Source organism: Macrosteles quadrilineatus, unplaced genomic scaffold (genome assembly GCF_028750875.1).
Source record: "Macrosteles quadrilineatus isolate MER2022 unplaced genomic scaffold, UCM_ALF_1.0 Scaffold_6__1_contigs__length_79288215, whole genome shotgun sequence".
In the NCBI taxonomy this organism is placed as follows: Eukaryota; Metazoa; Arthropoda; class Insecta; order Hemiptera; family Cicadellidae; genus Macrosteles; species Macrosteles quadrilineatus.
In genome coordinates, this window is record NW_026542599.1 from 21787338 (window position 1) to 21810259 (window position 22922).

General features: G+C 36.4%; 2 protein-coding genes across 9 annotated transcripts in view; one reads left to right on the forward strand and one right to left on the reverse strand.

Annotated features, from left to right (window-relative positions):
• LOC128997688 (5-demethoxyubiquinone hydroxylase, mitochondrial) overlaps window positions 1-468 on the reverse strand; it is a 15786-nt gene extending 15318 nt beyond the window's left edge. The window contains exon 1 of the mRNA XM_054423347.1: window positions 160-468. The gene's annotated coding sequence lies outside the window, so the exon portion shown is untranslated. The remainder of the gene's footprint in view (window positions 1-159) is intronic.
• Window positions 1-22299, forward strand: part of LOC128997685 (DNA-binding protein Ewg-like) — a 22495-nt gene extending 196 nt beyond the window's left edge. Inside the window, exons 1-13 of one of the 8 annotated variants that reach the window (XM_054423337.1) lie at window positions 50-284; window positions 6211-6355; window positions 6941-7131; window positions 9190-9314; window positions 10039-10155; window positions 10856-11051; window positions 14760-14872; window positions 16424-16612; window positions 18124-18264; window positions 18713-18872; window positions 19470-19618; window positions 20429-20605; window positions 21124-22299. In XM_054423337.1, the coding sequence (XP_054279312.1) occupies window positions 6948-7131; window positions 9190-9314; window positions 10039-10155; window positions 10856-11051; window positions 14760-14872; window positions 16424-16612; window positions 18124-18264; window positions 18713-18872; window positions 19470-19618; window positions 20429-20596 (1542 nt within the window). In that variant the 5' untranslated portion in view covers window positions 50-284; window positions 6211-6355; window positions 6941-6947 and the 3' untranslated portion in view covers window positions 20597-20605; window positions 21124-22299. Of the gene's footprint in view, window positions 1-49; window positions 285-6210; window positions 6356-6940; window positions 7132-9189; window positions 9315-10038; window positions 10156-10855; window positions 11052-14759; window positions 14873-16423; window positions 16613-18123; window positions 18265-18712; window positions 18873-19469; window positions 19619-20428; window positions 20606-21123 lie in introns of those variants that run through there. The other 7 variants (XM_054423344.1, XM_054423340.1, XM_054423345.1 and 4 more) reach the window with 7 other exon arrangements.
• The last annotated feature ends 623 nt before the right edge of the window (window positions 22300-22922 follow it).

The following is a 22922-nucleotide window of genomic DNA, read 5'->3' on the forward strand; positions in this document are numbered from 1 at the left end:
ATCACGTATAAAAGCATCGTCTGCTAAAACGCTAGTGCGCAGACTCGAGAATCATGGCGTCGAAAAAGACAGAATACTTACTCCCTAGCACTAAAGGGAGCTATCGATCGATAATCATGGATGACATCAGGGACTTATACAAACTAGTGTCAAGCTTACCTTATGATATCCTCAGTGATGTTGGTTCAAGCCTAGTGTCCCAAAGTAGTTGTATTAGCCCTAGTAGCCTGTAAGAAGGAACGTAGACATGATTTCCTGCTGAAAATGGTCTTCTCTTCACGCAGGTGCGTACGCAGCCGTAGTTCTGAAATTTAACTGGGCCTGCTCGAGATTCCTAAATGGCAGACGCGCGATTCACTTTACAAGTTTACTCGTTTAAATTACATAACAGATTTGTCATGCCTATCTCAAACGTTCGAAGACTAAAACCCCTAAACCCTGAGAATACGATAATTATCGCGAAGGCCTGATGCAACATCAGGATGACGTATGCTTAGTGTAAAAAGGTCGACCAATCAATAAACAAAGCAGACGTGTTGGTAAATAAAGACCTGAAAATTAGGGTCTGTTACCAATCAATTATGTAATTCTAGCTGTCCCGTAATTTGGGCATCAGGCTTAATATTTAAGTTACTTGTAGAATAACTGAAAATAATAGGTTTGGGTAACAGTTTTAGCTAGGCTACCTATCATGGTTGGCGATTAGGGTAGACCCATAATCCCTTTTCAATTCTTTATTGATCTACAGTAAGCTAGGCCTACCTCACATGAATAAAGATAATACAATATTTGTACAGTCGTCTTAAATAGCCTTAACTTAACTTAAACTTCTATAGGCCTAAATAAAGAGGCCAATGTAAATATTCAAAAGAAATTTAATTCAAAGTACCGGTACTTAATTTAAATAATATCTAAACAGCCTATTAGGACCTACATTAGGCAATGTTTGTATTTTTCCTCATTTGGCCCAAAAGTAAAAAGTAACTTACATTAAGTTATTCTTACCGCATAACTCAGCCATTTGCGTTTGTAATTAATAGTATAGGCCTAGGCTAAGTTTGGCTAGCTAACATTGTTAACTTGTAAGCTACCTCACAGATAGGCCTAAGTTAAGTCGAGTCCGATTGATTTTTTGATAAGTTAGGTGAAAATCTAATTTAGGCTCTAACTTAAAATCAAATTTACAATATAATTACGCTAACTTTATTTTATATCTTAATCCTCAAGGGGGCGCATCGATCAGAATGACACTAACTTGTGGGTGCATTGGTCTTTTTGAGAAAATTTTAACATAAAAAAAATCTACTTAGCCTTAAGCTCAGTCTGTTCTCCAATGTACTTATAAATTAACATTGGCATTTGTCGTATCAATTCTTAGTAAGGAAAATAATACGGTTAGAGGCCATCGTTAACCCTCTACAAGTGTCCATAGTTTAGGCCTTAATGTCCACCTATTTTTGGCGCATTTGCAAGGTTTTATTAAAATGGATCTGAGAAGCTTAAAACAATGTTAATTCTAATGTTCTATATACCATTTTGTTTGGAAAATCATGGGCTTCAATATTATATATAAAACATAAGGAACATTTTTTCAAAAAAAAAATTTTTAGGTAAAAAAAATATAATTTCGAAAATTTTCAAAAAAAAAATAAGTTCGCGCTCAATGAAATTGTATAAATTATAGGCCTATAAATATTTGAAAATAGCCACTTTGTTCTAAATTTTATGAGGATTACAACTATATAATAATATAAGGAAATATATCTGCAAATAAATAAGTTATGGGCAAAAAACTGATTTCAGTACATAGCGTTTAGCTAAGAATGCATAGCCTAACCATAGCTAGGAATCTGGCTGATAATTTACATCAATATCACTACCTACTTCTTCAGGATCATCAACCAGCACTTCAAAACCACTTAAATCTTCTTATAATGCACCACGTATATCACTACTTTTGATTTTTAACACTAAAACAATGATAAACGTAATAAAACACATCAGTCATCGGTCCGGGGGAACCTAGCTGTTTACAAATACACGCACGTCAGCTGTCTGCTACAATATTTTCGGAACTAAAATGAATAGCGCTTAGAGACAGACCTCTGGAGAAAGCTTAGAATATTACGGAAAGAACGATACCTAACTCGATCCAGTTCAATCCGATTCAGTCAGTCATAGAGCCTTCGCCGTAAACGATGTCTGCATGTCGAAAAATCGACAAGTAACACTACACAAAGTGTGCTGCTTGTTGAATTTTCGTCAAGTAACACTGGGAGGGTTAACTGGGTCTCGACACAGAATATTCATTTTTTTATTATATTGTCGACAGTTGGAATGATATTTAACATGTTGCTTTTCAATGGTAGGTAGAACTTTAAAAACTTATGGTAGCTGTGGTTTGTCAATTTGTATTATTCCAACAAAAAGCTGGTGGTATACTCCTGAGCTGTCTAGACTTAAGGCATTAGTTTTAGCCATTAGAGATAGGTATGTGTCGACTACATGTCAGGAAACTAAAGAATGTCTTAGACGCTTGTACTTCAAAACAAAGAATACGTAGGCTATAAGGTTAAGATCGATGATGCTAAGAAACTCGATAATATAAGTAAGATTGAAGGTGCACTAAATCCATGTAAGGCGGCTTGGTCGTTAGTTAATAGTAATAGAAGCCTCTCAAAGCAAAATACAGCCCTATGTAAAGCTAGCCCAGACGATTTCAACAAATTTCTGTTGGGTAACGTTGAGAAACTGGTTTCGGAGATTCCATCAGTGGCTGACGATCCTGCTGAAAATGTCCCACGTTCAAATGTCAACCTTGTACGATGGCAGAGAGTAACTCCTTTGGAGATAGTAAAGATCGTGTCGGGGTTTAAATCCTCACGTAGCCCGGATATCTATGGCATGTCAACTGTTGTCCTCAAGGCCATAGTGGATGTAATTGCTCAACCTCTATCCATGATTATAAATGGCTGTCTGAGCATTGGATTTTTTCCCGATCTTTTGAAAGTTGCACGAACGGTCCCCATCTATAAAAAGGGCGATCCTTCAAACCTAAACAGCTATAGGCCTATTTCTGTAATTCCTGTGTTTAGTAAAGTAATAGAAACCATCATCAAGAATCAACTAGTAAATTTTTTTGAATCAAACAACCTTTTTTCCGATCTTCAACATGGATTCAGGCGTAATAGATCTACTGTGACTGCGATGGCCGAACTTGTAACCAGAGTGCAGGATGCTTTTGAATCTTCGGACAAGTTGGCATTGACACTTTGCGACCTGAGCAAAGCATTCGATTGCATCTCCCACAAAATCCTAATTGACAAACTCGAACGTTATGGTGTGGGTGGTGTCGCCCTACACACATTCAAATCCTATCTTGGTAATAGAAGGCAAGTGGTCTCTTTGAGTGGTGCAAAATCCCAGGCCATGACTGTAGCCCATGGAGTTCCCCAAGGCTCGATTATGGGGCCTGTACTGTTCCTTGTCGCCATAAATGACCTCGAATTAAATGGTATGGCCCTTAGATTTGCGGATGACACTACCATTTTCTCGTCTGGTGCAAATCCTACTCTTGCACTTGAGACAGCTGACATCCAATTTGAAGAAGCGAAACACTGGTTTGCGTCCAACAAATTAAAACTGAATGAAGACAAGACGCAGAGACTTACTTGTACTCTCAGTCACCACGTACAAGATGTACCAAACGTAAATCTTCTTGGTTTTGCAATTGATCCAAAACTTGCTTGGGATAAACACATCCAATCAGTTGGAAAAAGACTGTCCAGGGTGGTCCATCTACTTCGGAAGTTGACTAGGCTTGTCAGTAAACCTTATTTGATTATAGTGTACCATGCTCTGTTCCATAGTATTTTAAGCTATGGTCTCCTTCTCTGGGGCCATGCACCATCATGTCTTGAAATTCTCAAATTGCAGAAGAAAGCAGTACGTATTTTAACTTCTAGTAAAAGAAATGACCATTGCAAACCTCTGTTTGTCAGCACCGGTATTTTAACTATTGTCAGTCATTACATTTTTTTGTCAGCCGACCATGTGAAGGCAAACCTACATAAATTCCCTACAAGAAATACTGTTCATAGCCATGGTACAAGACATCGCTCCGACCTGGACATACCGTTCTGCCGGCTGTCTAAAACCAAAAACTCTTTCCCAACGCTTGCCCTGAAGATTTACAACCACCTGCCTACGTCAATCAAAAACCAAGGGGAAATGGCCTTTCGTACAGCCCTGAAAAACTTGTTGAGGGAGAAACCATACTACAGCCTACAAGACTATTTTAATCAAAAGCTCTTAAGTCAATAAGCCTGCTGCAAAATCATCCACCGCCAAAGTACTTTTAATACAGTTCATACTTCAATCTATGGACGTTTTTATGTATATAGTGTAAATAGAAAAAAGAAAATTGGCGCAACCTATCCGGCTTTGCTGGTCTCGGTCAAGGAGGAGGTAATTAAAGGAAATCACGTTACACTGTTTAAGCCAATTTCTCATAACTTACAGGATATAGGCCTAAGCTATTACTGTAGGTCTCATTGTAAGACCCCCCGCGACCAATAGACCCGGGACCGATATATTTTTTTTACCGATATAGGCTACTTACACCCGTGACCAAAAACACCATCCGTTAAAATTCATATAGGGCCTATATATATTTAATAAATAATATATAAAATATCATGAGTAACTTACCCCTTTTTCTTATTTTAGTTTTAAAAATATTAGCCTAATTATTTTTGTAATGATTTTATAAAAAAAGTTATAGGCTAGGTACCTATAGGCCTACATATTTAAATGTGTCTGTTAGCGCGATAACTCTGAGCAAAAATAATCCGATTTTGATGAAATTTGGTACAAACGTGTAAACCTACATTTATTGGAGCAAGTTCGCGAACCAGCATAATCGGACCATAGGAACAAGGGTTTATGGGGGTTTTATGTGGTAAAAATTGATTTTTTCCATTTTTGACTCTAAAAACACAAAATTTCATTAATTTATCCAAACCATTTTGTAGAGCTTAAAAAAAGAAATGATTTTGTATATTGAAGCGTTGTTGTACATGCCCAACGGCTACGGAGATAATTTAAAAAATATTTCAAATTCCCATGTTATGTTATTCTTTTGGAGGATAAATAAACTTTTGTAGTTTTCTTGTTTATGGATATATTTTAATCAAATTTGGCAATTTTGTTTATTTCCCACTAACCTAGATTCAACATTTCAATAAAGAAACACACCTCAATAGGTTCCCCATATCAGCAAACCTAAGTACTCACTAAAATTAATGTTATTTAAATGGGAAATAAATCTGAAAATCTTTAGGGAATATTTTAGTATAGCCTAAATTTTGCTAGGTAAATGGCAAATGGTAATTTGCTTAGTCTGCAGGTTTGCTGCGACGGGGTATTTGTTACTTTGACGGGTAGTTTGAAACTAACCCCTTCTCACTAATGCTATTTCATAGATCAACCCTTCCCTGAAGGAGTATCTAGGAGGGATGTCCCGGTCCACTTTCCCCTTCCAGTAATAAGCGAAATAATACGTTTCGGTCTTTTCACCGACGTGCACCCTCTGGAGTGTTAACTCATGCTGTGTCATTGAAAAACTTAGTGTTGAAAAAAGACAGAACCTTAAAGTTTTAAAATAACTTTAAATAGCCTAAGTTATAAGTTAATTAATTGGCACTGGAATTTATTTAAGTTACAACTGTCTGCAAATTGTGTTTTCTAATAGAGTTCAAAACTTGTTCCTGAGTCAAAAAGATGGGCAAAAGGCTAACTTATCTTGATTGAAGTTAACTTTTTAAGAATAGTCTTGTGTGTGGTTGAGACGGTTATTACATAACGTATGTTAGGTGAATACGACTACTAAGTTTTATACAATAACTTAAATAAAAATTTGTTTGTTGTAAGTTAAATGAGATGTAAACCATAAAGAGTGGTGGGTAGTCCCGATCGACCAACAACATTAATTGATTCAATTATTAACTGGTAGTGGGATTACAAACTGTTACAGCTCAAAGTTTAAATTAAAACCATGCCTAAATGAGTATCCTAGGTATTTAAAACATCATTAGACCTATGTTAGTCAGCATTAGGTCTATTATGATTTGACACAAGTTGTTGGTCACAAACATCTTAAGTTATAAAATTGCAAGAACAATTTTCTTAACAAAACAATTTTCTTTTCAGACTTTACCTTCGGCAAAAGAATCTTAGTTGCCATCCAGAATGGGGATCTGCAGCTGAGGATTATTGACAGAAGCTTCTGCTGAAATGCAACATAGATCTCACTCTTGTTATTATATTTAATATTTGGATTTTTCTTTAGATTAAGGTAAGTGAGTATCAGTAGAATTTTTAATCCTGTTTCCTCGTTGAATAATTAACAGGTAAGAGCTTTTATTTCTACAGTATTCTTTGCTAGTCGCGAGTGTTCACTATGCTTCCTGAGAAAAGCAAGCTGGTCTAGGGGTAGAGCTTAACGACTCCTTGAGATCCCATATTAAAATCTCGGCAATCATCAATGGCTTTAGTTAAGAGGTAATGTCGTGATCCTGTAGAAGTTAAGTCGCCTTGAGGAAGTTAACCGTGTTGAACGAGGCCAACGAGCTCCAAGGGTTAGAGCTTATTTTTATTTTTCTACACCTGTGGCATTTTTCTTGGAGGTAGAAGAGATACACAGACACTTTTTACCACTCCAAATATTTAGCTACGGTTTGTGATAACTTAATGCTCTAATGCTGTTTTATTGTTCTGTAATTCAAAATAATTTTCTCCTTACGAGTTAACTGAAATAATAAATAATTTTTCTGACTTCTCATGTCATAGAAAGTGGGGAGGGTCCACTTAAATAAACAGCATCGGGATATCTACCTTAAAAATATCTTATTCATTACGAGTTGCTATTGGTTTATTTTAGGTTCAAGATGATGGACACAAGTGCGCCGGAGTCGTTGTCTCTCACCGTCCAGTCGGACGATGACGACGATGGCTGCATGTCGGGTACTAGCTCCACCTATGGCGACAGCTCTGACTTCATGACGGCAGCGATGAACGATGACGTGACGGCCCAGTTAGCGGCAGCAGGTTGGCATAAACAGCACAGTCACGGTTTGTTTCGCTTTTTGTTGTTTTCCTAGTCTAGTCCTTTTTGCCTGGGTGGGTGTGATTCAAAGGCCATTTAAATGTGAACAGAGTGGTGTGGGCACGTGATAAGATATAAGCTATAAGCTATTAATTTTTGTTTGTGTCATGCCAGTGCATTTTTAATGCAAGTGTCATAAACCCGGCTTAGGAAAAGTGGTGTAAACGCCAAAAACATTTGTGGATATGTTGGGGATCGAACCAGTCATTTTAGTTTTGAGATTTTAACCATTGGACCAGTAGTAACAAACTAAAAGTATTATTTTAAGATGATTTAGGTACTTGTTCAAAGCATAAAGTAACACTTTTATATTAGATTTGAACAATTCTTTTGTCTTAGGCCTACCCAGTATGGTCTAACAATAGAACTGGGTAGGCCAGTTGATTTAACTAAGCTTACTCGTTTGCTAGTTGCAAACATCCAGCCTGTCCAATATTCTACAACTAACCTGTTAAGATCCAGTTCGTGCTCCGAATCTTAAGAGTTAAGGATAAGTTTAATTGGTCAATTATCATTGCCTATACCTAAAAAGTACTGATAAATTTGTAGAAACATTTTCGATGCCCAGCCCAACTATAGATTTTCTTGGTTTTAAACCTGGGAATTTTTAAGAACCACTTTAACTTGACCTTTGAAACACACCAGACTTCCAACAGGCCCACAGGTACGTACTGGCATGTTTTGCTCTGTGTTGTTTGCTGTTCGGCTTATTTTTGTTTGTTTCATTTTGTTTTTTGTCTGTTCTTAGTTGTGTGTTTGAATTGCATTTTGAGTTTTGAAACATCATCACGTACATAGTCACAACACATAGTAATTAACTCCAAAATATCCAAACCTTACTCATCAAATTTCATGCCAGTCCATACCATCTAGTTGTAAGGCACTGTACAGTTCAGCCTACTTTTTTATCTGCTGAGAGGTTAAAGTACCCTTGATAAGCAAGAGGCACTTTCCTGTTTTATGGAGATATTAAAAATCTATGTAATGTTTTTTGCTAGAACCTTCGTGTCCATGATTTTTATCTCATCATTCTTTACATAAATCGAGAATCTCCGTGTCAAACTATATTCCCTTGTTTTTCAGCGTTGTAGGTAGAAATCAACTATATTTTGTTCATCGTACTTCCATTCAAATTCATACACAGTCCACAAACTGAGCTTGTTGATTCCAACCTTAAAACTTAGCTTCCTTCTCAGAATTTTGCTGTAATTAATTTTTTCATCAAAATGTCGTAGGTACTAAAAACTAAATTGTAAAGTTTAGCCAGAAGGTCATTTAAACAAATTAATTTGGTTTGTTGAGAATTTTTAACAATTAACAAAATCTTGAATAGGGCTCTTTCAATTTTTAAAACTTTAAAACGATCCTTAAACAATAATTCTTTTCCTGCTACTTCTTAACTCAAAACTTGGCCACAGAATTTGATCCTGGCAACAAATTTAGGCTGATCTGTACAGTTTAGTGGTAGTTTATAGTCATAATTATTTTTATTGCTTAGTGTCTCGGTATTTGGACAAATACAAGTTGTGATGCTGCAAATGTTTAACTATCACCACATCTACTCACAATAGTGTCCAGTCTTGTCTATACATAAGTTATATATACATACAGCCTGTGCAAGTTGCTTATTCGTCGCTGTAGCTACACTGCTAGCCGTTTGTCGTTGGTTGTCACTGAGATATTTTGAGTGGTTTGTCTTCACTGTTTGAACATGTTTTTGTTGTTTTTTTTTACATTGAAACCTGCTGTTTTTACGATACAAAATACTTTTTTTCATGCTGGCTTGCTTAAAACTAAATCAAGTATTAAAAACTCTGAAATATTTTGAAGATCTTATGACGAAAGCTGTGTAAAATATTTTCTACTGACGTTTTTGTGAGATTTTAATTTATTGTAATTTGTGATAGGCCTACGCTTGTTTACAAATATTACATTTTTGTAAACATCCAAGCCTGAGCATGTTTTGTAGTATTCTTCAGTATTTTGATAAAAATGTTTAGATATTTAGAGGTGATATTTTTCAGGGCCTATAGGCATGGCAGCAGCAGCGGCCATTGTGTCTGCTAAGAAAAGGAAACGTCCACATTCTTTTGAAACCAACCCGTCGATACGAAAACGTCAACAAAATCGGTTGCTCCGGAAACTAAGGGTGAGAGGGATTTTTATGTAACATATTGTTATGTAAACAATTAAAAAAAAAGTTTTCTTTTCCTTTTATTGTTGAGCACAAATTTGTTATACCTTTGAAAAGCACAAATTAAGCAATAAATCATGGATTTGTTTTTACAATTTGGGCTCATCTGTTGAGGCCAACTTCACACACATGTTAAATTGCTATATAGAGCTTCTGGTACTGATAAATTCGTTATAAGTGTTGAGGTAACTTATATTAGTCAGGATCCTACAATCAACTTCTTAAATCAAGGTTAATGACATTGTTTGTTTGTTTAGACCAAAAGTTAATAATGTCATGCCATGTTGAGTAAATTTTAACTAAAACTTACACTTAAAACCATTTAGGCCTATAAAGGTATATCTTGAACAGAAAAACCCTAAAACACCTGACATTCTACAACCTGGAGATGAGATCAACATTATTTACTAAACTAGTTTACTTCTTTTTCTTAACTTTACTTTTAATCTTTTAAAACAATGTTTTAAATACTATTACTTTTCTTTAGGTAGGTAGTTCAAATAGACAAAGACAAACTTTCCCTTAAATATGATACTGTAATAACATTTTGTCCACATCACCACATTCATACATGAAATACATTAAGGCAGTCTTCAGGTTTGACAAGATGCTTACTTTTAGTATTTCAATTCTCAAGTAAATCACAGTGTAATTTAACATGATATCTTTCTGTTTGCAGCAAACTATAGACGAGTTCGCTACCCGGGTAGGCCAGCAAGCCATTGTCTTGGTAACAACGCCAGGAAAACCTAACAACAGCTTCAAGTGCTTCGGAGCCAAGCCCTTAGAGGATGTGGTAAGTGTTTACACAACTCTTAAAGCGGAGAAAAGGCGGGGGAATATGCCAAATGATTCTGGTCAGGTTGAATAAGGCTGCTTCAACATAGGAAGCGGAATTCCTTCAGACTTGACAGTCTGAGCGGGTCTGACAAAAACAAACTCTTGTGGAACGTCTCAGCCTCCAACACTGGGGCCTAGGGTGGTCCTGGGAAGGAGGAACAGGTTTGATCTGGTCTAACAAGAATCGAACTAGTCTTTCCTCTCAGCCGCTTCAAAACTTAGGCCTAGTTTGGTGCTTTAGTTAATTTTGCTTGAGCCATGAGACCTGTCAAAATCTTATTTTTTATGAAAAACTAAGATATTTCCACGTATTTTCTAGGTTCATCATAACTCATTGGTTTTATTTTAATGTTTGCAATACAAACCCATAAGTAAAATGAGAATATTAAATTTGCCTAATATTGCATCAAGTAAATTAGTTGTGTAAAGTTAGTTTTTTGGTGGTTTACACTTTATTGAAATGTTATTTATTTTTTATAACTGAGTCTTAGTGTTTTGATCAACTAGGTCTATAGAAAAATGTCCTAAAAGAAATACTGTTGATGCAATTATTTTGTACTATGACGTATTTAATTATATTACTACAGTTAGTAAGATATCATTTACTCGTTGAAAATCTATCTAAATCAGACATATAATATCCCTCCCACTACCAGGTGAAGAACCTGAAGACGGTGATCATGGAAGAGTTAGAGTCAGCGTTGGCTCAACAAGCACCTCCCCCGGCACAAGAGGACCCGACGTTGTACGAGCTGCCTCCTCTCATCATAGACGGCATCCCCACCCCTGTGGAGAAAATGACGCAAGCACAGTTACGAGCCTTCATCCCTCTTATGCTCAAGTACTCAACAGGTAAACATTACGTTCCTGTGTAGCCAGTTTAAGGATAAAGGTGTACCTAGTAAATATTATAAACTTAGTTCCTCGTTTCTTTCTTTTATCTTCTAAAATATTATACTTCACTCTACATCTTAACATTAAATTGCATTAAAAAAATGTACTTGACTAGGCTGATTAACCTACATATTTATTTTTTATTTGTTTAAAGGCATTATAAAATAACCTGGCAGAAAATGTTTCACTTAAAATTTAAAATGTTATTTAACGTTCTTACCACAAACCACTTGAAAGGAAATGGTAACAGATAAGTAAATAATCTAGATGTGCACAGGAAACAGTTATTTATTTTTATTTCCTTGTTAGAAAAATATTCCTCATACTCCATTGAGGTTGTGATTTCATCCTTAGATTATTTTCTACACTTAAATTTGATCTATTCTCAATTTAGGACACTATCTTTCTCTTATTGATGATTAAGTTATTATGTTGTACTTACTTCTACAGTGATAAAGACTTCCAAGAAGCCTCCAAAGCTCCAAAAAAATAGAGGGACGTATGCAAAGTTTAATTTGTAAAATCTCGAAACTATTAGTCATAAAGATTATAAGGTACACTAAAACGTTATATGCTACCACACCATTTTACTTTTTTTACAGAATAATAACTTTTTGTATGAAAAAGTTGAAGATGTAAAGGTTAGAGAGTTTAAGGAAATTGGGTCATTATTGGTTGATCTGTTTCCCATAAGTTACAAAGAAAATATGTTACAAATTAGAGGTGGTTTATAAGAAATTTAAACCCCAAGGGGAAAATAGTGTTTGTAAGTTGCTTAAAATCAGGGTGTCTACCAGTCGGGAATTCCGGGAAATTCGGGAAAAAGTCGGGGATTTTGAAAGGTCGGGAAAAGTCGTGAAAAAGTCATGAATTTCGGCCGAAAGTCGGGAATAATCTAACCTTTCAAAATTAGGGATGAACGGGTCCCAAAACTTTAAAAAAATGTTCTGGATCTTATATTCCTGATCATTGGGACGGGATTACATTTGAGGGGTGGGGGATGAAACGAAAATGCATCGGAATTCCAATTCGATTCAGTGATGATCAAAATAACGATTTGAATCATGGGCATTCAGTGTCCATAATATACGTTTTTGAATCAGCATCCATTCGTTATGGAATCAGTATCTATATACGGTATTGAATCAGTATCCATATACGTTATTGAATCATTATCCAAATAGCTTTTTGAATCAGTGTCTATACGTCATTGAATCAGTATCCATATACGTAGTTGACTGTTACATTGATAATGTTACTTTGACTATCAGTATCCATATAACTTATTGACATTATTCAAATGATTGACATTAATTATATAAGCTATTCATTGAGATGAGACATTGCTTAGCCATACAGGTTATTGCCATCCAAGTACATGGCATACACTGAGACATTGCTTAGCCATACAAGTTATCACCATCCAAGTACATGGCATACACTGAGACATTGCTTAGCCATACAAGTTATTACCATCCAAGTACATGGCATACACTGAGACATTGCTTAGCCATACAAGTTATTACCATCCAAGTACATGGCATACACTGAGACATTGCTTAGCCATACAAGTTATTACCATCCAAGTACATGGCATACACTGAGACATTTCTTAGCCATACAAGTTATTACCATCCAAGTACATGGCATACACTGAGACATTGCTTAGCCATACAGGTTATTGCCATCCAAGTACATGGCATACACTGAGACATTGCTTAGCCATACAAGTTATTACCATCCAAGTACATGGCATACACTGAGACATTGCTTAGCCATACAAGTTATTACCATTCAAGTACATGGCATACACTGAGACATTGCTTAGCCATACAGGTTATTGCCATCCAAGTACATGGCATACACTGAGACATTGCTTGACTAACAGGTTATTGCTATCCAAGTACATGGCATACACTGAGACATTGCTTAGCCATACAGGTTATTGCCATCCAAGTACATGGCATACACTGAGACATTGCTTGACCATACAGGTTATTGCCATCCAAGTTCATGGCATATACTGAGACATTGCTTGACCATACAGGTTATTGCCATCCAAGTACATGGCATACACCGAGACATTGCTTAGTCATATAGGTTATTGCCATCCAAGTACATGGCATACACTGAGACATTGCTTGACCATACAGGTTATTGCCATCCAAGTACATGGCATACACTGAGACATTGCTTAGCCATACAGGTTATTGCCATCCAAGTACATGGCATACACTGAGACATTGCTTAGCCATACATGTTATTGCCATCCAAGTACATGGCATACACTGAGACATTGCTTGACCATACAGGTTATTGCCATCCAAGTACATGGCATACACTGAGACATTGCTTGACCATACAGGTTATTGCCATCCAAGTACATGGCATACACTGAGACATTGCTTGACCATACAGGTTATTGCCATCCAAGTACATGGCATACACTGAGACATTGCTTCACCATACAAGAAGTTATGTATACCTTGTAGTTCTGATTCTATCCTCTTATTTTATCAATGTAAACCAATTGAAAGATTCAGTATTTAAATCTTACAAAGGTTTTTATTTGTTTACACCCAAACATATCTTTATTTATAAAATGAATCAAATAAAATAGGTAACATACTTAACAACATGATGCTGCAAGTAAAAATTTTGAAATAGGCAAGAAGCTCACTGATATTTCCAGAAATACTGGTTCTTCTAATGTATGATTGAAAACAGATATTTCACTCCACTGAGAAGTATGAATAGAAAAATTCCATGTTGCTTCGAATCGAGTTACATCAACATTTTTTTTAAATTGAATCGTTGCTTTGAGTTTAAATGTTTTGCTGCTTCACACACCCCTACATTTAATACGGGATTTTCTTGGCATGTGATACGTTTTGATCGTCAGTGATTTCGCTGGGTCGTAAGTGACAACATATGTTGACGAAGGTACCGTGACCGCCAGACGGAAAAAGGTGTAGTAACATGGAGAATGGACCGAGTTTTTGGTCGGGATTTATATAAAAATGGTAATGAAAAGTCGGGAAAAAGTCGGGAATTCCATTTGAGAAATCTGGTAGACACCCTGAAAATGTTTTCAAATTGTCACTGGAAAAGGTTAATCAAACACAGTGCTTATGTTTTGCCATGTAACTCTAACATATGGATTGGTTGGATGGGAAGTGCCATTACACTTGATTTCGCTTCCCAACAGTATACAAAGAGAAAAAAAACAAGCATTACATTATCCAATGCTACATCAAAACTCTTAACTTGTTACATTTTGAAGGGTGTGCGATGCATCAAAATTCCTATTTTATTCAATTCAGTGGTGATCAAAATAACGCTTTGATTCATGGGGTAATCAGTATCCATATAAGCTATTAACTGTTACATTGACTATCAGTACCCATATTATTTTTGACTGTTACATTGACTATCAGTAGGCCTACATCCATATGTACGAGTTTGACTGTCACATTTACTATCAGTATCCATATACGTTTTTGACTGTTATATTGACTATCAGTATCCACATACATTTTTCAAATTGAGTTGCATCGATTCAAATCGAAAATATTTTGAATCAAATTTTTGCTTTAAATAGAGATTTTTTGCTGGTTCGCACACCCCTATTCATTTTGATTTTACAGAAACTCCTTGTTTTTGCAGGAAGGGGAAAACCAGGATGGGGTAGAGAGTCAACGAGACCGCCTTGGTGGCCCAAAGAGTTACCTTGGGCAAACGTTCGGATGGACGCTCGACCGGAGGAGGAAAAACAGAAGGTAATCATAATCCAGAAAGAAGTCATTGACATTAGCAAGAAGTTTTACTGTGGGGATTTATAATTTGAATATTTTTACCCGTTGGTACCCTTAAAATATAGATACACATAGGTAGATTTTTGTGTGTAAATAGTCTCAGACAAATATCCAGAATGGCACAAGGAGTCGTCGTAGAAAGTTTTGAAAACTCATTGATTTGTGCGTTCTACTGAGTGTTGATCACCTTCTATCTACTGGCCTTACAACTTGTGAGTGACTTGAAAATAAAGCCACGTTCATACGAGGCTAGTAGACAAGCCGGTTAACAGGCCTCAATGAATTTCAAGTCACCTGAGGTAGGTTTTGTACAAACGTGGCTTAGTTGAATTGTATTAAATGTGTATAAGTTGTCTCCCACATTACTCTAGATTTTCCAGTACTACCATGGTAAATTTAAATCAGAATTTAAATTGTAGCAAATTTCCCATATAGGGAATAAGCTATACATATATATGAACTTGAACGGATGGTGTTTTTGGCCTCTGGGGACATCAAAACAAAAAAGTAAATTGCTCTCAAGTTCAGGACTTACCATGAGACCTACAGTACTACTTAAGTAAATTTATATCTAAATTCAAATTTGTTCATGCGTGAAAGCTCCTGTTGCAAAAATTGTGCTTCCAAGTTCACCGTTGTTCAAAACTAATTGAGTAAGATGTAACTATTGATTTTTTTTTTTTTTGACGATACAATTCGTAAGTTGTCGATTATCTTCACAACCAAGTTTTTGTTCCCATAAGTTGCCAGATGCGATTGTTCAGTAATAGTGTTCTGGAGTGATAATCAGGTATTTGTTGGTCTGAAACAACTGTATGCATTATCTTATCCCTGCAGTTGCCACTATCTATATACATTTATGAAATTCGATTGGATATTGTTTATGACTTTTGGGGACACCAACATGAAAAGTAAAACTTACCATGAGACCAGTGGTTATAGACAACAAACACTGAAATAAATTAAACTCCTGACATTGTCATAAGATGAATATGAAGTCAATACCTAATTGAATCAACGCTTAGTTTTGAATCTTGAAACTTAACAATCAAATATCAAAACTGAAACTTTTCTGGTGTTTTGGTGGTTTTGAGATTTGAGATTGAGTTTGGACACATCACTAAAGCTCAAATCCTACAGTAATAATAGATCTAGTCAATAGTGGCAAGTAGTTAAATATATATATTACAGTCGGGACCACGTAAGTTTGCAGTTGAGGGAGGAGCCTTTATCATATGGTTTTTAATGAACCAATGAGAACCATGTTGTGTTGCTAAATCTAATAATACCAGCTGATTTGAAAGTATTGCTTAGTATATTTTAATTAGTGTTGTCACAGCCAATGTGGCAACGTTGCACTAGCCTTGTCTTGTGATTGGCTGCCACCAACTGCAAACTTGTGTGGTCCCGACTTCAAATAATCCATTGATAAGAACTGCATTAGTTTTGCATGGTTGTAACCTGCATGTCCGTCTGTGTGTACTGCCATGAGCAGCTCGTATATCTGAGATGCAGTGCCGTAATTTGCAGATCTCGTGGACTCACGCCTTGCGCCAGATCGTCATCAACTGCTACAAGTACCACGGCCGGGAGGACCTGCTGCCGGCCTTCACTGATGACGAGGACAAAAACGGAAGCTCGGTGGGCGTCAGACAAAGGGCGGACACCCCTCCCCCCTCCCCTACAACCACTCTGACGACACAGGTTCACCCCCACTTTGGCTGAGTGTTGTGTCGTCCCCTCCTCCTTACCCTCCTGTAGCTCGCTGGACGTATGTAAATGTCGTTGCAGTTTATTAACGGCCAACAACTTTTAAATATTGAAAAAGACATGCAATCAATGTGGACCAGCTGTTGTCCTAGATATAAAAGAAAACATTCAGGAACTTTCTACATAACATTTTATTTATATAATACTCTTAACTAATAAAAAAATGTTTGCTACGTACGGTATTATTTCTTTACTTTCTTCAAAATTGCTTTTAGTGTAGGCCTACATCAGTTTTTATACCTGTAGGTAATTAGGTTGGTAAAATAAGTGATTAAAAATCCAAAAATTATTTTAATAAGCGAGTCCCCTGTCTATTGGAGCATGTGATGTTTTTGCACGATTTGTCCTTTCCCATCCCTCCTCATTTGTGTTCGCTGGTGTTTATTATTTATTTATGTAGATTAGTTGGTTTTATTTAACCATTGACTTTAGATGCTGAAAAAGACATTTTAGATAGTTAGTATATGGATCAGCTGTCTTTTTTACTTTTTTATCAAAAGTAGTATTAGTAAGCAGACATAAATATATATAAAGATATAAAGATACGGTATGTGAAACATAAATGTGTTGTGTCAGTAGGTGTTTTGCAAGCATGATCGTGCTGTGATGATTGCCAATTTAGTAGATTTTCAGTAATATAATCATTCCATACTCCTCACTGGAGGAGAAATTTTTATTTTTGATATGGTACCCTGAGCAACAAAAGTGGGAGGTGATTATTTGTAAAACGATATGGCAGACTACCTAGTGCTCATTCTTCAGATAGCATTGTAATTCGAAAAATAAAACAACAATAAAGGTTACACAATTATTCCTAAACTGGTTCTCTACTTAGGGGTCTGTAGGCTAGGCTTTTTTACTAAGTATATAGGTCAAGTCAGATCTTATTAAAAGCATTGAACATTGTTTTTGGTCTCAGGCCAAAATCAGGTTACTTTTTGAAATTGTCAAAATATTTAACTATCTCCTGATGGTAAAACCATGAACGTCCTGCAATTGGAGCAAAATTGTACACATCTTCTGCAGTCACTGAAAAATCGTGAACATCTCCTATCATCACGACAAAATTGTGTTCCTGCAGTCGAGATGGTCATAGCAGAATAGTGAACGTCCATCTGCAAACGCCCACAAAAACTTAAACATCTGCTGTCACTATAAAATTGTGAACAACTCTTGCAATGGTGGTAAAATTGTGTATATCTTATGCTATCGTAGAGAATTCATTGTCATTTCCCACAATGACGGCAAAATTGCCAATTTTGATTTGACATCTTTGCAGCATTTGTCTTGGCCTGACCCAAAAACATTGAAGACTTGTAGACCCCTACCTTTACTTCATATTGCTAAATAGTTACATTTATGTAACTGCTTTTAAAATATTAATAATTACCGGTATATCAACTAATCGTGTATAATGTAACTTATCTAATTTTCCTTGCTGGTAGGTGACAACACAGTACTCGCCAACCGTCCTGCAGACCATCAGCAACCCTGACGGAACTGTCAGCATCATACAAGTAGACCCCAACAACCCCATCATAACTCTGCCTGATGGAACTACGGCTCACGTTCAGGGAGTTGCTACTGTGAGTTATTAAACTATATTTGATATTTGTGCTATCAACGCCATTGGAATTTTTATGTTCGTACAAAGAAAGGGTATACAACCTGGTTGTTTTACTACATAACGGCAACATTTTGCTAGATAGAAACCCATACCCATAATTGATAACCCTATAAGCAAATGGTATCTGGGTCTAGAATTGGTCCTTGCTTGGAATTGAACCAGCAATCATTAGATTTGAAGGCGTGCACTCAGTCGCATGTGCAGTCAAATAATAACGTTTTACTACTCTAAAGGGGTAATTTTTATCAATTGATATATAGCTGAACTGAAAAAATTAGTCTAGAGACTTGTATTCCAAAGCAATTACAGTATATATTTTATTAATTATATACTGAAACAAAAATTAAGGTTTAACACATCATTTTTTGAGAGGCTGTATGCTTTACCATGTAACTGTATTGTCCCAGATTCACACGGGAGGAGGGGAGTCAGGTACGGTCCATGCAGTTCACACATTAGCAGAGGTGGCTTCAGGGGACGGGGGTGTGGCTGTAGAGCTCAACAACGTCACGGAGGCAACTCTCAACCAGGAGGGCCAACTGATACTGACCGGGGAAGACGGTCACGGTAAGTACCAACATATGTTTTAGTAGTCTGACACGATTTCAGTAACTGGTGCATAAAATTATAGAATAAAAAATAGCATTTGATTTAGCACATTATCCCTCATCTACAGCTATATTAGATAGGTACGAATACCCGTGGATAACCTATAGTTAGGACCCATCAAATAATTGAGAAAACTTTACCGGCTTTGCCAGTGAAGTTTATAACGAGATAAAAAAAGTGTTTTTCTCATGATTAGTTAGCTACAACTAAAAATTGCTGCTCAATGAACAGAGAATTAACAGGCTAATACGACATCTTATCTATACTCTTAGTCTTTGGAACCATCTCAAAGTTGGCAAAACATTTCTATTTACTGACGATTCAGCCTCGATGTAGAGTAACTTAACTTCCGCTTAGTTGACGGATCACCTTCGATAATACATAAGTCTTTGGATATATCATCTGTGTAGAAGTCAAGTCAAATCCTGAGGATGGTACTTTACATAAAATCTTTTTACATAAAGGCGGAAACGTCAGTGGATAGTGTTTAGTTGGTTTTGACTCTGCCTTTGCTATGTGACTGTGAATACATGTCATCTGGTTGACTGTTTGCAGGATACCCAGTGTCAGTGTCGGGTATGATCTCAGTCCCTGTGAGTGGAGGTGGTGGCATGTACCAGACTGTAGTAGCGAACTTCCAACACATACAGACCAACTCTGATGGCACCATGCAGGTCGTCACACCCATCATGCATGTGCCCAAGGTGAGACTCTGATCACAGCATTGGATTTACCAGAACAGATTACAACATTGGATACTGTTCTTCCATTATTTTTGTGACCACAACTTGGCGGCCCCTTTTAAGCTGGATATGAGTGCAAAATAAGTGTCCACAATGCATGGAGAAGGTCCATGTAGCAATGTTTCTGATAAACATATAAGCAGTTTTCTTTGATTCTTATTATCATTGCAGTGGATTATGTACCTTATAATTAGAAGTTTAACTGAAATTAAAAATGTTATGTATGTGGGAGCCTGAGATTTTTGATCGAGCTGAACTCACTTTAAGCTTTCTTTAGTTTTTTATGTGATGAATGTCATATAGTTAATTAACTGTCACAAACGTTATTTTTGAAAATGCAATTTAATATTTAGACTAGCAGTATTAATTCTGACTAGTAATCATTTAAATTGTATAATGTGCTTGTATCACAGCGTCCCAATGTTTTTGCACTAATACCATCATCAGTTTCTTTGGTTATGTGAAAATCATGTATGTTTCCCGTGATTGTGGAAAAATCCTGTTTATATCTTGTGGTCACGGAAACATCAATATCGTCATCTGCGATTGCAGCAAAATCTTAACTGTCTCCTGGGGTTGTAGCGACATCATTGTCTCAGCTCAAGCTAGGTTTTTTTTTTACTTAGCTTGTAGCTCTTTTGAGCTTTTAGGTTAGGTTCAGGTCTAATCTAAAATCAAGTTGCTTGCAAAATTCTAACTTAAATAAATGTATCCACAAACAATCCAGGTCGTAAAATTTTGACATCATTACATATGTTTGTGACATGACAGGTTGAGCCTGGTACTGGAGGCACACAGCAGCTAGTCAATATAGGCGGAGAGCCACAGATGCTACAGGTTTTGTCACTGAAGGAGTCCGCAGCACTTAGCAAAGTTCTGGCTCAGAGTGGGGGAAACATCAAACCTGAGGAGGCTCCTACGATCACTGGCGACCAGTAGCTGTTTTAGGTCAGTAGACATCCTCCGATCCGTATATTTGCCTATTGATACAACTAGACATTCCATCCCCAAAGTTATCGCCGGTTTAAAAACAAAATTAAGATAATAACAGAAAGTGCGGATCTAAATTAATGGGGTTTGTCAAATGCGCCAACTTTATGACTTATTGTAAGCTATCGCATCATTTATGTCATGCTCACGCATTAACTGTCTCAGTAACAAAAGCGAGGGGAAAAATAGATTGTTCAAGGAAAGGCGAGGCCAGTATTTTGAATTGTAATAAGGTGGATAGCAGCTAGCTTACCTTGAAGAAGAGAATTTAGGCCATAGAAAACACAGAAGATACACTGAACACAAGATATTTCGTGCTCCATATTTCTAATTCTATCACACTCTCAGTTTACTCGCAATGGCTTTTAAAAGCTAGCTAGTATTTTGCTCCATTCTCTTTCCAAACATTTAATACGCCTTTAGTGAGTGAGGGACAGCTCTTGTACTCAAAGTTTTTAGTGAATTGTTTGTTACAGGTGCCAATTTAATACCACATTCGTCTTAAAAATCAGCATTGGAGACAAGTTGTCTACATATCAAGTTTCATATTCAGTAGCTGGGATTGTCATTCACCGCTTGGCTTCTGATGGAGAAGTCTGGAGATGGTCTACCACAGCTTAGAGTACTTCAGTTTTTGTTCTATAGTGATGATTTAACAATATACTAATTATATTATTTTATCAGATAACCGACTGTATAAAGTTACTGAAGGTTTGCTTTATGAAATCTGATAAATCGTAGCTATTAATTTAATTTTTTTGGGATTCAAATTTTGTCTACTGTAGATTTTAAAGTTTTTCTGTGTTGGGTGATTTTTGAAACAACAGTTTTTAGGGTCTATATTTTATACTCGCTACAAGATTGGTTTCAGCGACTGTGGCACTCTAGCAAGTGAGGATTACATTCTCAATACCTTTTGCTTTGGGGGAGCGAGCTGGTGTAGTGGTTAGAGCGCCAGACTTCGGTCCTGGGTTCAAATCCTGCCAAATCACCAATGGATTTTATCTAAGTGATAGTGCCGCAACCCCTAGGTCTAGCCTGAAGTAATGTGCAAAACAATCCCGGACTCGTGCCTAGCGTCCTAGAAAAAAAAATACCTATCGCTTTAGTCACTTACAGCCATAGTTAGACAACTTGTACAGTTCAGTGATTAGTTCCTCTCGGGAGTGCCATACCACAGTTACCCTCATTGACTACGGCTCGAAACCAAAAAGTGTGTTTGCGCGAGTGGTTGTGTGTCTGTCCATGGGTTTATTCATTACGGTGTTTCAAAGGCACTCGCTTAAGAGATGAGTGATTTGATTTTTTTCACAGGGCGTTAACTAGTAGACTGTAAAAGGCAGGTCTCCAAAGGATTTTCCAATATTGTGATAATTTATTTTAGATGTAGAAGTTACCTGAAGGTACGAAAATATGTCAAATAACACTTGTAATAAATATATTTACACATACTGTTTAATTATCAATTATTTAAAATGGGGACGCCACTATATGCGTATTTTAACCCAAATATGAGTGTAGGATGAGTAGCGCGATGTGTACTCACATAAATACATATAAAAGATTATAAGTGTTGATCAATTTCGATTGGACACTCCAATCATTACAGGACCCAATAAGCGAATGACGAGGTGACAAATTTAATAACTTCTTGATCAGCATAAGAAGTTATTTGGAAGATAAATGCTACTTTGATCTCCGAGTCATTTGTACTGTGGTAACTATACATACTCTGATGTAATCTTTGGAAAATAACTGTCAGGAAACTTCTAAAACAAAAATCTAAACTTAATTGGTCCAAGTAGCTTACCTCAGTTTGTTCGCAGACTACTTAAGGTTCTCAACAAAAATTACCCTTTGCCCTCATCAATGCATCGCTTATCTCAAAGCATCTTTATGGTCCCAATGTGGAATTAGTATAGGTATACAGGAAATGTATATGTTACATATTGTATGTCGGAAGATTTATTTTGCTACCGATACTAGTCAATGGTTTTGTTACATGCACAACACTATTTTTGTAAAGATTAACAATCGGATAAAGATTCTGTAAAGTTTTATACCATCACAGTGTCATTAGGACTCGCCAATTTTGACTGATTATTCATAGACTTTGATATGAATAGGTTATGAATCGATGTTAAAGCTTTAGTAGTAGGTTATATCATTATGTATTAAAATCACTTTTATATCAGATATGGATTTTATGCATTGTTTTTATGATGCTGTTTTTGTGATGATTTTCAGTTTCACTACATATAATAGTATACATTCA